This window comes from Episyrphus balteatus, chromosome 1 (genome assembly GCF_945859705.1).
Source record: "Episyrphus balteatus chromosome 1, idEpiBalt1.1, whole genome shotgun sequence".
In the NCBI taxonomy this organism is placed as follows: domain Eukaryota; kingdom Metazoa; phylum Arthropoda; class Insecta; order Diptera; family Syrphidae; genus Episyrphus; species Episyrphus balteatus.
In genome coordinates, this window is record NC_079134.1 from 91016155 (window position 1) to 91032231 (window position 16077).

At 33.3% G+C, this 16077-nt stretch overlaps 1 protein-coding gene across 1 annotated transcript in view; it reads left to right on the forward strand.

The window, feature by feature from the left end:
* Window positions 1–2347: 2347 nt before the first annotated feature.
* Window positions 2348–16077, forward strand: part of LOC129921478 (coiled-coil domain-containing protein 25) — a 104093-nt gene continuing 90363 nt past the window's right edge. The window contains exons 1-2 of the mRNA XM_056003319.1: window positions 2348–2633; window positions 2684–2775. Of these exons, the coding sequence (XP_055859294.1) occupies window positions 2561–2633; window positions 2684–2775 (165 nt within the window). The 5' untranslated portion in view covers window positions 2348–2560. The remainder of the gene's footprint in view (window positions 2634–2683; window positions 2776–16077) is intronic.

Genomic DNA, 16077 nt, shown 5'->3' on the forward strand with positions numbered 1-16077 from the left:
AAATACGTGCACAACGGTCTTGAGTGGTAATCGTATCTGAGTTCTATTTTCTTTGGTGCTCTTTTACTTCAAAACGACGATTTTCTGTTAGCCTTTCCATTTTTTTAATTGACAAACAATATTAAAACAACACAGATCACCTCATGCTCATATTTTTATTCCTCATCCCAACCCAAAAATATTAAAGAAAAAAATGCATTTATTGTTCAGGTAGTTTTTTTAAATACGTCCACAATCCATGTGCACACACACAGCTCTTTTTTTCTTCCAAAAATCCCACCTTAAAAAAGAAACAGTTAAAACGGGATTTTGCAATGCAAAAACACAACAAGAATACAAGAAAAAAAATCAAAGATACAGAAAAATAACGATTCCAACTCAAGACCGTTATGCCCATGATTTTTTTTCTTTTCTATCCATACAAAAAGATCTTCTCGCTCTGTCTGAGCGAGAGCCGTAAAAAACCCATGATGACATGATACTCAATCTCAAAGACCACGTAAAAGAGAATCAGAGAATAAAGAATCAAAATTCCAAAGAGAAAAAAAGCATTTTAAATTTTCTCAAATTTTTCATTGAAAAGAGCTTTTTAAAAGCTCTTCAAAGTGGTGATTTTCAGTTTCATATGTCACTTTTTTCTATGAAGATGAGACATCTGTATATAAGGCGGCTCAAATTAGTATGGAAATTATAATCACCGCGGAGCCGATTAAATATGTATTGGTTTTTTCACCACGATTTCTCCTTCGACTTTGTGTTGAAAAACAAAAAGTTGCAAGTGTGTGAGTGCAACCCCGTTTTTCTCGTTCGGAGTGTCTTTTCTGAACTCCGTTTTCTTGCTTGAAGGGGTCGAGTTTTTTCTAATGATCATACCTTCTCTTTTTATACCATTTTCTATTGAGAGAACGAGAATCGTGGTGAAAAAGTGCGGAAAGGAAAATTGACGAAGGAAAGACAAAGGGAACAGAAAAACAAAGCGTCAACTTCATTTTATTTTTTTTGTTGCAGTGTTTGTGGCGTGTCGTATCTCGCCTTGTTTAATATTAAATTAAATAAATATTAAATAATATGGGATCATTTTAAGGCAAAAAAAGAATTTATCGATAAAATATGGGTGAGTGTGCTCGCGCAGTGATTTTTTAAATAATAAACTAATCATTATGTGTTTTTCTTAGGAAATCTTCTTTGGCACCCTGACGCCACCAGCACCCACATACATTCAACATCCACAATTTGTCGAATTACATCGAGTTCTGATGCCGCTGACCTTCACCAGAAAATAATTATAAAAATTGTGTTTGTGAAAATAAAATAAAGAAAAGAAAAAAAAATAAAACAGTTTCAGTGAAAAAAAAAAATAAATTTTGTTCTTTTTTTGGTCGGAAATGCGAAACGTCATCCCTTTTTTATTCCTCTTTCTGGTAGGTTTTCGCTGCTCCGACTCAGGTCCGCCTTCGGCTCCGTTTTCTCGAAATGGAGATTTTCACCACACTAATACATATGCAATCGACTTCGCGGTGATTATAATTTCCATACTAATTTGAGCCGCCTTCGGACCAGTTTCTGATCCGAAGTCGGACTCAGCTCCTCCTCAGGCGGAGCGGATTCGGACCGAGGTCGGACCTGTTTGCTTGAAGGGCTGCGAGGTGTGGTGAGTGTCGTGGACCTATCGTTGTGTTCGTGTCCGATGTGTGGTGAATGTCGTGAATCTATAAATGTGTGCGTGTTAACGTCATTTACCAACGTGGTAGCTTTCACATATATTCACAGCAAACACTGTAAACAAAAGGGTTTTGGGGGGGAAGACCATAAACAAAAAATACCAAGACTGGAAACTCGGCGGCCAACTGACGTTTGCCTACAAGCTGCGAGGTGTGGTGAATGGCGTGAACCTATCGTTGTGTTCGTGTCCGATGTGTGGTGAATGTCGTGAATCTAGAAATGTGTGCGTGTTAACGTCACTTACCAACGTGGTGGCCATAAACAAAAAATACCAAGACTGGAAACATTCGTACGTCTTACCCCCCAAAACCCTTTTGTGTATAGCGTTGTCTGTGAATATATGTGAAAGCCACCACGTTGGTAAGTGACGTTAACACGCACACATTTCTAGATTCACGACATTCACCACACATCGAACACGAACACAACGATAGGTTCACGACATTCACCACACCTCGCAGCTTGTAGGCAAACGTCAGTTGACCGCCGAGTTTCCAGTCTTGGTATTTTTTGTTTAAGGTGTTGGCTTTCACATATATTCACAGACAACACTGTACACAAAAGTGTTTTGGGGGGTAAGACGTACGAATGTTTCCAGTCTTCGTATTTTTTGTTTATGGGGAAGACGTACGAAAGTTTCCAGTCTTGGTATTTTTTGTTTATGGTTTTATCTATGAAATAGGCCCCAGTTTTGTTTTGTTTACATTTAAAAAGTAGCTACTTTACTTTTTGTCTTCAAGGCTGTGGCTGTGTCCTCTTTAAAATATTACAGATTAGATATTTTCGTCCAAAAAAACCCGCTTTATTTAGCACTTCACTTTCGCATTTTTAATATAAAATGGTGTTTTTTTTCAATAGTAATGTTGTCTCGCCACCTCTCGTATTATTTATGGGAGCTAATAAATATGAAAGTAAGACTTGATTACTGTTATGAAAATTAAATTTATGTTCCTTATTTTAGACGAAGAATTAATAAAATGGGGATGGCCCGAAGACGTTTGGTTCCATGTACATAATTATTCTTCAGCTCACGTTTATTTACGCTTAAAAAATGTAAGTTTAAAATAAGAAAAAAGACCTCCTACTTTAACCTCAAATATCTCTGATATTTTTGAAAATGTATAATTCTAAAAAATACTTCAGTGAACTCTACTTACCTTGGCCCATAGCTAATAATTTTTAGTTATTTTTATTTTCACTTATGTTATAGGAAGAAAAAAACTATATCCATGATTAACTACTAAAACTGGATGAAATCAATGGTATCAAACTTTGCACTTTGATGCTTCACTTTTTCAATTGTTGTGCTTAATTGATGATATTAACTAGAGATGCCTCGAACATTCGGCCACTATTCGGTATTCGGCCGAATAGTTTAACTATTCGCCCGAGAAGAAAAAATGAGATAAATTATTATACCAAAATGTGTGTTTTATTAAAAAATTGTAATTTTAGTACTTATAATCTACTAAAGGCAAGTTGTGGTGAATGAAAACTATTTGTTCCGCATTTGTTGGAAGTAAACGATTACGTTTATCTTCGTAGACTATTCCTGCTTCAAAAAATAGTCTTTCGCTGTAAACACTTGTCCCATGAGAAGAAAGGTAGACTTTAGCAAATGTTGTCAAATATGAAATTTTGTAGTATGTGTTGACCACCTCTTCTATGGGTTCGCCGTTCGATCTTAGCGAAGAGTACTCATATAATTCGATTTTAATGTCTACCTTTGCAGTAGTAGGTAGTGTGTTCAGACATTTATCTTAAAAGTAGTTCAGTTATTCATCGTTACAATACGATTTTGTTGGGAATTTTTTAAGCCGTATCGATTCTTGTGATAAAGTATAAAATTTTTGAAATTACCAACGTTTTTTTCTGAGTGTCCCTGGCCGAATATTCGGCGGCCGAATATTCGGTATTCGGCCCAGGAGCGTGACCGAATATTCGGTATTCGGCCAAATCAATGTTCGCGGCATCTCTAATATTAACCTTAGAAATAGATAGGGAAGAACATATACTCATGAAATAAAACAAAAAAAAAAACTTAAACCTAAAAAATAACTCGATTGTTTAAATGCTTAATTTTAACATATTTTACAATGTTTATAGTACCTAATATGTATGTATGTATGTACATACAGTGATGGACAAAACAATAAGACCATTTCGTCTTACTTTAAAAACAAATCATAAAACACACATTTTTCATTGTTTTTAAAAGAAACAAATTATTAATATAAAATTTACAGTATCAGGAACTTAAATCAATTCATTGTCTAACAACATTTTTTGTTTAAATAAAAAAAATAAATAAATACGAAAATAAATTGATTGCTAAAGCGGTCAAAACAATAGGACCACTACTCAAAAAATGGAAATTATTTCATATTTCAATTCTTTTTCTGCTCAAAACCAATAAATTGTCGAAAAGCCCTTATTTACCATCACCGCACATATTTTTGGAGGCTTTAATTCCTCTAATTTGCGAGAAGTTCGTCTCGGTATTACATACCAAGTATCTTGAAGTTTTTGCCACAACTCATCCTTATTTCACGACTTTTTTGCACCCAATGAGTTCTCAACGATAGCCCACAAATTTTCAATTGGACTTGGGTCCGGCGATCGGGCAAACCAAGACTTAACATAATTCTATGCCCCTTAAGCCATATTTGAACTGGACCCAATGCATATTTACGGTCATTATAATGCATAAACTGCCATTTTAGGGACATTTTCCATTCCGTATAGGGAAAAAAATCTTCTTTTAAGAAATTTGGATACAAATGCTGGTCCATGTTTTCTTTGATCCAAAAAATTATACCTACTACGTGGCAAGAAAAATACCTCCACACGATGATGTTTCTACCACCGTGTTTAAGCGTTTGTCTTGTGTATTGCGGTTTGAATTCTGCGTACTCTGGACGCCTTATCCATCTTTTGCCATCTGATCCCACTAATTTGACTTTACTTTCGTCGGGCTACAGAACATTGCGCCATTTTTTCTTCATTATCTGGACCAATCCAATTAAAAAGGTTTTCTGCAAAATTGATTCGGTTTTTGCGATGCCTCTTGCTGAGGAGTGAAACTTCCCTGGGGATTCTTTGGAAGAGTTACTTTTCTTATGGTCTTCTTCTGAGCGTTTTCTCACTTATTAGCAAGTTAAGCTCTAATTTGATGTCCAAAGATGACCTGAAAGTGTCTTTTATGACAATCGCATTATTTCTAAGACGTGTTTTTGTGAAGTTTTTCGCTTTGTTCCTATTTTAAAATTTTCTTTTGGGGGCTCTAGTGCGTTTAATACAAACTTTTTTAATTAACCAATAGTTCCGGTAATTTCCCGCTCTGATTTGCCTTCTCTTGTCAGTTAATGCATCAATTCTCTCACGGCTGAAGAACAATGGACTCCACGACCCATTTTAATGTTTTCCCAACTTTTTTTTTGCTCCACTAATATTAAATGATCTCACAAGAGTATTCTATTTAAAATATTCTTTAAAATTTGAATCCTAGGTAATACAAAAATAAATGACTTCACTTGGTCCTATTGTTTTGTTCACACGATTTGAGAGTTCTTTTTAGTTTATACATTTATTTTTTGCATCAAATTATCGGTGCATGTTCTTTTTCTTTTATTTCATAATAGTTCCCTTATTTTAAGCAGAATATAGTAAAAAGAGCCTTTTTATATAATTTTAAAAAGAGATAGAGAGAATATTTTAAGAGTGATAGAGGTGGTCTTATTGTTTTGTCCGTCATTGTATGTATATCATGGTGCTTCAAAAACATTTTTTTTCTTTTTTTCCAACTCAATACCTAAAGCAAAGAACGCTCTCAAAACTATAGCCCTGTTCCATTGGAGGTGGTAATCTACTAATAGTAGATGTTTTGGTTAATCTAGTACTATCATCTACTCATGCTCTTCCCGAGTAGATACGATTTGTATTTAGTTTATAGTCCGGTCAATTTAGACATCCGAGGTTACATTAATTCCCAGCAAGCTGAAAATTGGTAGGATTGTTGGAAATACCATCATAAATTAAATCTAAAAAGTCCTCATCGATCCGAGGTGTGGAAAAAAATTTACGGGGGGTCAAAGGTCAAAAAAATGGGTTTTTCACGATTTTAAGCAAAACGGTAAGTCTTATCAAAAAATTTTCAATGCAAGAATTGTAGACCAGATTATTATATATAAAAAAGGTCATGACACTTTTTTTCCTAAGACCCACCGTTTCTTAGGTATAACGATTCAAAAAGTTGAAGTTGAGTTGTAATCGTCCTAATCAGGCCTATTCTGAAAAAAAACTCCTAACTGAAAAGTTCCTGAAATTTCATTATTTTTTTAGCTTGAATTTCGTTCTTCAATGGTTAAGAATATGGGGAAAGCAAAAAAAAATGGAAATTTTCGCCATTTTTCAAAATGGGGGCCCTTCTCCCGAAACCATTTCCTTGGGAATTTTTGTTTAGAATATGTCTGAATATATACAGGGTGTGCAATAGAGAATGGACAACCCTAAATTGGCTGATAGCTAGACTTATGACTGTTCTAAAAACAGATAGAAAAATGTTCTATCGCAACCAGTTCATAAAATATTGGCTTTTTTTCGTTCAGTGTATTTTAAATTTTATCATCTTATGTTTTCGTTCACTACAACCACGAATGAATGAATTTTATTTATTTCTTTTTTTTATAATTTTCTACAATAATTGTATGAGTACATAAACGCTTTAAAAACTGCAAAGCTATTGCACATTTTCGTAAAAAAAATTTTGAAATCTGTGTTTTGATGCAAAATGTAAAAAAAGTATTTTATGAAAAATTTTAAACACCTGTGGTATAAAATAAATCTATGGAAACCTAAGTGGCCAACTTTCTTAAAAATATTCTGGTCTAAGGGGAATATTTTTAAGAAAGTTGGCCACTTAGGTTTCCATAGATTTATTTTATACCACAGGTGTTTAAAATTTTTCATAAAATACTTTTTTTACATTTTGCATCAAAAAACAGATTTCAAAATTTTTTTTACGAAAATGTGCAATAGCTTTGCAGTTTTTAAAGCGTTTATGTACTCATACAATTATTGTAGAAAATTATAAAAAAAAGAAATAAATAAAATTCATTCATTCGTGGTTGTAGTGAACGAAAACATAAGATGATAAAATTTAAAATACACTGAACGAAAAAAAGCCAATATTTTATGAACTGGTTGCGATAGAACATTTTTCTATCTGTTTTTAGAACAGTCATAAGTCTAGCTATCAGCCAATTTAGGGTTGTCCATTCTCTATTGCACACCCTGTATATATTCAGACATATTCTAAACAAAAATTCCCAAGGAAATGGTTTCGGGAGAAGGGCCCCCATTTTGAAAAATGGCGAAAATTTCCATTTTTTTTTGCTTTCCCCATATTCTTAACCATTGAAGAACGAAATTCAAGCTAAAAAAATAATGAAATTTCAGGAACTTTTCAGTTAGGAGTTTTTTTTCAGAATAGGCCTGATTAGGACGATTACAACTCAACTTCAACTTTTTGAATCGTTATACCTAAGAAACGGTGGGTCTTAGGAAAAAAAGTGTCATGACCTTTTTTATATATAATAATCTGGTCTACAATTCTTGCATTGAAAATTTTTTGATAAGACTTACCGTTTTGCTTAAAATCGTGAAAAACCCATTTTTTTGACCTTTGACCCCCCGTAAATTTTTTTCCACACCTCGGATCGATGAGGACTTTTTAGATTTAATTTATGATGGTATTTCCAACAATCCTACCAATTTTCAGCTTGCTGGGAATTAATGTAACCCGACCCCCTTATTTTAGTCTAATTTGACCGGACTATTAGTTTATTTATTTATTTAGCAGAACTCTGCTATTAAAATTCCAAATTTATAATAATATTAAACTTAAATTCTATGTACATATATACAATTTTTACATTCTTAAGTATAGTTACATTTGATGAATTCAGTTACATATCTTTTAAAATTTTTGAAGTTTGTTTCATTTTTAGCTTCATGAGGAAGTGAATTGAATAAACGACAACCTTTATACAAAATGCTATTTTGTGTAATATTATCTACATAATGAGGAAGTCTAAAATCTTCTCTATTTCTTAGCTCATAAGGCTGCGATTGGCCAACATATCTCAAATATTTACTTAAATAATTAGGCAGTAAATTGTTTTTAATTTTAAACACAAAACATAATACATTAACAAAAATTCTTTGCTTTACATTCATCCATTGAAGCATCTCAAGCATTGTTCTTATAGAGGTAAAACGGCTACATTTAAGAATGATTCGCATAGATTTGTTTTGTAACCGTTGTAATTTCAACAATTCTGAATTAGAACAAAGATACAAAATTGACCAACAATACTCGAAGTGAGGTTTTATTATTACATTATAAATATTGATTGCACACATTACAGATAGTTTGTTTCTTATTCTGTTAAAAAATCCATTTTTTTTTTGATATTTTTTTGACTAAATAATCAATATGCATATTAAACTTTAATTTGCTATCTATAAATATACCTAAATATTTAATTATTTGCACTTGTTCTATTTTTTCGTTGTCAATCTCCAGGTTCAAGTCGATGTTATATTTTAAGACCATACACTTCGATTTCGCCACATTGAGTTTTAATTTGTTAGCTTTCAACCATTCGCTGATTCTTTTGAGGTCTTCTTGTAAATGTTTGGTGCAATCTTCGGCGTTTTTTCCCGATATGAAAATAAGTGCATCATCGGCAAAAAGCACAATTTGAGAATGGATAATAACTTCTTTGATGTCGTTGATGTATATGATGAATAGCAGTGCGCCTAAAATCGATCCCTGGGGAACTCCGTAAACTGTTTCGACGCTGTTTGACAAAACTCCATTCACTGATGTTTTTTGTGTTCTGTTGGATAGGTAGGAGTTAAACCATTTCTGCTCTTCTTCTCTAACACCGTAGCCCCTTAGTTTATCTAATAGTATTTTCCGGTCTATTGTCTCAAAAGCTCTTTTTAGGTCGAGAAAAACAGCACACACAAACTTTTTTCAGCTATCTCCTCTTTCCAACTTACAAGTACATTATTTAGTGCGGATTCGCATGAATGTTTTTTTCGAAAACCAGATTGGTTCTCCAGTAGCAAGTTGTTTTCTTCGAAATAATCTTCAAGTTGTGAATGAACTATTTTTTCAATGACCTTTTCGTATACTGGGAGAGCGTTGATTGGTCGGAAGTTTTCGCTTTTGTCAGTTCCTTTTATTTTTTCGATAGGAGTAACTATAGATTCTTTCCACGTTTCAGGAAAGAGTCCTGATAGCATTGAAAAATTAATAATTTTAACAAGCATTGGACCAGTAATGTTGAATGCATCCATGATTATGTTCGTGCTCAAGAAATTAAAGTCTTTTTTGTTGTTCATCGACTTTAACACATCTTTTAACTCGCTTGTCGATATACATCTAAATTTAAATATGGTGTTTGTAAAATTAGATCTTCGACTGAATTGGACGAATGGAATTGACTCGTTGATTTCTGTCACACTTTTAACAAAATATTCATTAAACTTTTCAGCTATTTCTTCATTTTTCGTAACGCTTATGTTGTCAAAGTATACATTCTTAATACATTGCTTTTTCTCATTTAAAACGTGCGATTTTATGACTCTCCACATGGTATTTTGATCAACTGCATTAGCAATTTTTTGTTTGATATTATAATTTTTAGCTTTAACGATTTCACTTTTATACCTGTTTCTGCACCCACAATATCTTTTCCAAGTATCGTTGTTGCTGTCTTGTAAAAATTCTTGGTATCTTAAAATTTTTTTGCGTTTTAACTGCATAAGAGTATTATTGAACCATTCATTTGAAGTTTTCGATGCATCTTTAAAAACCATCATACTGTTCATTACTTCATGTATTTCATTGCTGAAGATACGTCCGCCTTCTCGTGGATGGCAATTATTGAATAACATTTCACTTTTCCCCAACTGATTTATAAATGATGTTTTATTGTAGTGAAGAATTTTGATTTTATTCTCGTTACGTGTGTTTTCTATTTTGTTTTTCAATTCGTATTCTATCTTAAGGGTTTCATGGTCAGAGATTTTAAGTTCTCTGTCGGTTTTGGCTGTGGCCGTCAATAAGTCAGTAATGACGTAGTCGATTAAAGTACGTGATGTCCTCGTTATTCTGGTTGGTTCTTGCACAATTTGCCGGCTTATATTTTCAATTTCAATGGTGTTTTTCATGTCTTTTGTATAAATGTTTGATGTATCCAGCCAATCTATGTTAAAATCTCCTGCTATAACAAATTGTCGATTTAAATCTACAAGTTCTTCTAACCAAATCTTAAAGTTATCACAAAACAATCTGAGCGAAGAGTTCGGGGATCTGTAAACTGACGCAAGGTACATTGATTGGTTATTTGTTGTTAATTTAATTACGAGCCAGTAGATATGTTCGGGAATCATCTTTTCTTGTTTTATTACTTGTACGATAAAATGGTCTTTTACATATATACAAAGTCCCCCTGTATGCCTTGATCCACTATTGCATCGAATTAATTGATAACCCTCAATTTGAATCTCACTATCTTCGATGTTATCAGTGATGTGTGTTTCAGTCATAATAAGAAAATCATAATTACTATTTATAAAACACTGTTCTGCCTCATTTAAATTTCCTGTAAGCCCTTGAATATTGCAATACACACCATTGAATGTTTTTCTTTGCTATATTTCGAATTTGTTTTTTTCAGCTTGCATTAGCCGTTTATAGACCGCGCATTCTGAGTTTCGGGTATCATGGTTGGTGTCTAAATTAAGAGTGAACTTTTCATTGCATCGTATACAGTTAATGCATCTAAGTTCAGTAGATTGACATAGTCTTGTGTCATCTTGGCTACATTTACCGCATTTCATTTCGTTTTTGCAATGTTTCGCGATGTGGTGAAAACCGTTGCAGTTAAAACATCTACTCAAATTTAAGTATTCAAAAACTCTACATTTTTCCCAACCTATGTTTATTTTTCGATTTTCCAACATTACCTTGTGGTCATTTTGGTCGATCTCAATCACAGCGTAATATGCCTCTTTGTTTTTGTTTTTAAAATCTTTTACACATTTTACCGTGCCAACAATATTGTTTTGCTTTTTAACAGCTGTTTCCACCTCCTCTCTACTCCATTTTTCATTCATATCGGCAATCATTAATTGTGGACGTTTGTTACCAAAAATTTTAACATCATATTTTTCTCCTAGTTTCTTCCTCATCTCAATTATTATACCAAAATGTGTGTTTTATTAAAAAATTGTAATTTTAGTGCTTATAATCTACTAAAGGCAAGTTGTGGTGAATGAAAACTATTTGTTCCGCATTTGTTGGAAGTAAACGATTACGTTTATCTTCGTAGACTATTCCTGCTTCAAAAAATAGTCTTTCGCTGTAAACACTTGTCCCATGAGAAGAAAGGTAGACTTTAGCAAATGTTGTCAAATATGAAATTTTGTAGTATGTGTTGACCACCTCTTCTATGGGTTCGCGTTTCGATCTTAGCGAAGAGTACTCATATAATTCGATTTTAATGTCTACCTTTGCAGTAGTAGGTAGTGTGTTCAGACATTTATCTTAAAAGTAGTTCAGTTATTCATCGTTACAATACGATTTTGTTGGGAATTTTTTAAGCCGTATCGATTCTTGTGATAAAGTATAAAATTTTTGAAATTACCAACGTTTTTTTCTGAGTGTCCCTGGCCGAATATTCGGCGGCCGAATATTCGGTATTCGGCCCAGGAGCGTGACCGAATATTCGGTATTCGGCCAAATCAATGTTCGCGGCATCTCTAATATTAACCTTAGAAATAGATAGGGAAGAACATATACTCATGAAATAAAACAAAAAAAAAAAACTTAAACCTAAAAAATAACTCGATTGTTTAAATGCTTAATTTTAACATATTTTACAATGTTTATAGTACCTAATATGTATGTATGTATGTACATACAGTGATGGACAAAACAATAAGACCATTTCGTCTTACTTTAAAAACAAATCATAAAACACACATTTTTCATTGTTTTTAAAAGAAACAAATTATTAATATAAAATTTACAGTATCAGGAACTTAAATCAATTCATTGTTCTTCTTTTAAGAAATTGGGATACAAATGCTGGTCCATGTTTTCTTTGATCCAAAAAATTATACCTACTACGTGGCAAGAAAAATACCTCCACACGATGATGTTTCTACCACCGTGTTTAAGCGTTTGTCTTGTGTATTGCGGTTTGAATTCTGCGTACTCTGGACGCCTTATCCATCTTTTGCCATCTGATCCCACTAATTTGACTTTACTTTCGTCGGGCTACAGAACATTGCGCCATTTTTTCTTCATTATCTGGACCAATCCAATTAAAAAGGTTTTCTGCAAAATTGATTCGGTTTTTGCGATGCCTCTTGCTGAGGAGTGAAACTTCCCTGGGGATTCTTTGGAAGAGTTACTTTTCTTATGGTCTTCTTCTGAGCGTTTTCTCACTTATTAGCAAGTTAAGCTCTAATTTGATGTCCAAAGATGACCTAAAAGTGTCTTTTTATGATAATCGCATTATTTCTAAGACGTGTTTTTGTGAAGTTTTTCGCTTTGTTCCTATTTTAAAATTTTCTTTTGGGGGCTCTAGTGCGTTTAATACAAACTTTTTTAATTAACCAATAGTTTCGGTAATTTCCCGCTCTGATTTGCCTTCTCTTGTCAGTTAATGCATCAATTCGGCTGAAGAACAATGGACTCCACGACCCATTTTAATGTTTTCCCAACTTTTTTTTTGCTCCACTAATATTAAATGATCTCACAAGAGTATTCTATTTTAAATATTCTTTAAAATTTGAATCCTAGGTAATACAAAAATAAATGACTTCACTTGGTCCTATTGTTTTGTCCACACGATTTGAGAGTTCTTTTTAGTTTATACATTTATTTTTTGCATCAAATTATCGGTGCATGTTCTTTTTCTTTTATTTCATAATAGTTCCCTTATTTTAAGCAGAATATAGTAAAAAGAGCCTTTTTATATAATTTTAAAAAGAGATAGAGAGAATATTTTAAGAGTGATAGAGGTGGTCTTATTGTTTTGTCCGTCATTGTATGTATATCATGGTGCTTCAAAAACATTTTTTTTCTTTTTTTCCAACTCAATACCTAAAGCAAAGAACGCTCTCAAAACTATAGCCCTGTTCCATTGGAGGTGGTAATCTACTAATAGTAGATGTTTTGGATAATCTAGTACTATCATCTACTCATGCTCTTCCCGAGTAGATACGATTTGTATTTAGTTTAGTTTATTTATTTATGTAGCAGAACTCTGCTATTAAAATTCCAAATTTATAATAATATTAAACTTAAATTCTATGTACATATATGTATACAATTTTTACATTCTTAAGTATAGTTACATTTGATGAATTCAGTTACATATCTTTTAAAATTTTTGAAGTTTGTTTCATTTTTAGCTTCATGAGGAAGTGAATTGAATAAACGACAACCTTTATACAAAACGCTATTTTGTGTAATATTATCTACATAATGAGGAAGTCTAAAATCTTCTCTATTTCTTAGCTACATTGAGTTTTAATTTGTTAGCTTTCAACCATTCGCTGATTCTTTTGAGGTCTTCTTGTAAATGTTTGGTGCAATCTTCGGCGTTTTTTCCCGATATGAAAATAAGTGCATCATCGGCAAAAAGCACAATTTGAGAATGGATAATAACTTCTTTGATGTCGTTGATGTATATGATGAATAGCAGTGCGCCTAAAATCGATCCCTGGGGAACTCCGTAAACTGTTTCGACGCTGTTTGACAAAACTCCATTCACTGATGTTTTTTGTGTTCTGTTGGATAGGTAGGAGTTAAACCATTTCTGCTCTTCTTCTCTAACACCGTAGCCCCTTAGTTTATCTAATAGTATTTTCCGGTCTATTGTCTCAAAAGCTCTTTTTAGGTCGAGAAAAACAGCACACACAAACTTTTTTCAGCTATCTCCTCTTTCCAACTTACAAGTACATTATTTAGTGCGGATTCGCATGAATGTTTTTTTCGAAAACCAGATTGGTTCTCCAGTAGCAAGTTGTTTTCTTCGAAATAATCTTCAAGTTGTGAATGAACTATTTTTTCAATGACCTTTTCGTATACTGGGAGAGCGTTGATTGGTCGGAAGTTTTCGCTTTTGTCAGTTCCTTTTATTTTTTCGATAGGAGTAACTATAGATTCTTTCCACGTTTCAGGAAAGAGTCCTGATAGCATTGAAAAATTAATAATTTTAACAAGCATTGGACCAGTAATGTTGAATGCATCCATGATTATGTTCGTGCTCAAGAAATTAAAGTCTTTTTTGTTGTTCATCGACTTTAACACATCTTTTAACTCGCTTGTCGATATACATCTAAATTTAAATATTTTTTTTTTTTTTTTTTTTTTTTGACGGGAGGAAATCTTCAAAAGACACTTGGCAGTATTCGACACCAAGTAGTGTGGGACTCTTAACCACTAAAACCACCTCTTTATCAGGACCAATCTTGAGAGATCGACATCAGATTTTTCTTTCTTAACTTTGTAAAATCACTTTGGGGGAAGTTTAAACTTTTAATACTTTCCCATGTCTTTTTAGACCATAAGCTCATGAGGCTTGGTTCTTCTTAATCTTCGAACATGGTTTCTTGTATTCAAGACGGACACCATTTCAGAATTGGTATGACTTTGCAGTCTCTGATTATGCGATACAGCGTATTTTTTAACAACTTCTGTAACCGTTTCTATTTGTAAGTCACGATGTAGATCGCTATTTCTTATGTACCAAGGTGCATTAACTATTCCACGAAGGACTTTGTTTTGGAATTTTTGGATGATTTCGATATTTGTTTTCTTTGTACAGCCCCATAATTGGATACCATAGGTCCAAACAGGCTTTAGTACTTGATTATACAGCATTATTTTGTTTTGGGTTGATAAATCAGAGTTGTTACCAAGTAACCAGTACATTTTTCTATATTTCAAGTTTAGTTCTTCTCTTTTCTTTTTGATGTGCTCTTTCCACTTTAGCTTTGCATCCAAAGTCATTCCAAGGTATTTGGCCGTATTGGCGTAAGGTACAGCTTGATTATTAATGAATATTGGAATATTGTTTATCTTTTTATTTGTAAAGTTTATATGTGAAGATTTTGTTTCATTGAGCTTGATACGCCATTTTTCGGTCCAATCTCTGACTGTGTCGACGGCATATTGCAGCTTTACTGCTCCCCTAGAGACACATTTGTCGGGTACCAAAATTGCGGTATCATCTGCAAAAGTAGCCATTATGGTGTGATTCCCAACTGGGATATCCCTTGTGTATAGTAAATACAGGGTAGGACCTAGGACACTTCCTTGTGGTACACCGGCTTCTATTTTCTTCAATTCCGAATATTCTTGATCGTACCTTACTCTAAACAATCGGTCTGAGATGTACGATTTTAATATTTCATAGTACTGTCTGGGAAGATCCCTTTGCAGTTTGTACTCAAGTCCCTCATGCCAAACCTTGTCAAAGGCTTGAGCAACATCTAAGAAAATAGCTGAACAGACTTGTTTTTCTTCTAATGCTTTTTCTATTACATCCGTTATTCTATGAACTTGGTCTATCGTGGAATGTTTATTTCTAAAGCCAAACTGATGATTTGGGATTAACCTTCTTTCTTCTATAATTTTGCTAAGTCTCTTCAGAAGCAGTTTTTCAAAAACTTTTGCCATAATTGGTATAAGCGATATTGGTCTGTAAGACGCCACTTCTGTAGGTGGCTTACCTTGCTTGGGTATGACAATAACTTCAGCAATTTTCCAATGGTGTGGGACATACCGTTTCTTAAGGCATGCATTTATTATATATTGGAGTTTTATGAAGGCTTTCAAAGGCATTTCTTTCATAACCTGAGCAGTAATAAGATCGTAACCTGGTGATTTTTTATTTGATAGTTGATGTAAACACATACTTTTTATTTCTTTTAATCTTACAATTGGTATTTCACTTTCATCTATCTTATCAACAAGCTGTAAGCTATTTTCAGCCGCGTTTGCTGGGTATGGCTTAAAAACATTCGCAAGATGCTCCGCGAAAAGGTTAGCTTTTTCTTTTGGGTTACCGATCCATTTCCCATCTTGAGATTTCAAGGGAGAGTTTAGTAACTGCGGTCTTTTCAGGCGCTTGGCTGCTTTCCATAGCGAAAAATCGGTTGAAGCATCAGTCGTTAAATTCTTTAGGAATGTACTGAGTGAATCGTTTTTGAATTTATAAATTTGTTTTTTAAGATTGTTGCTTATACGGTTAAACGTTGTTT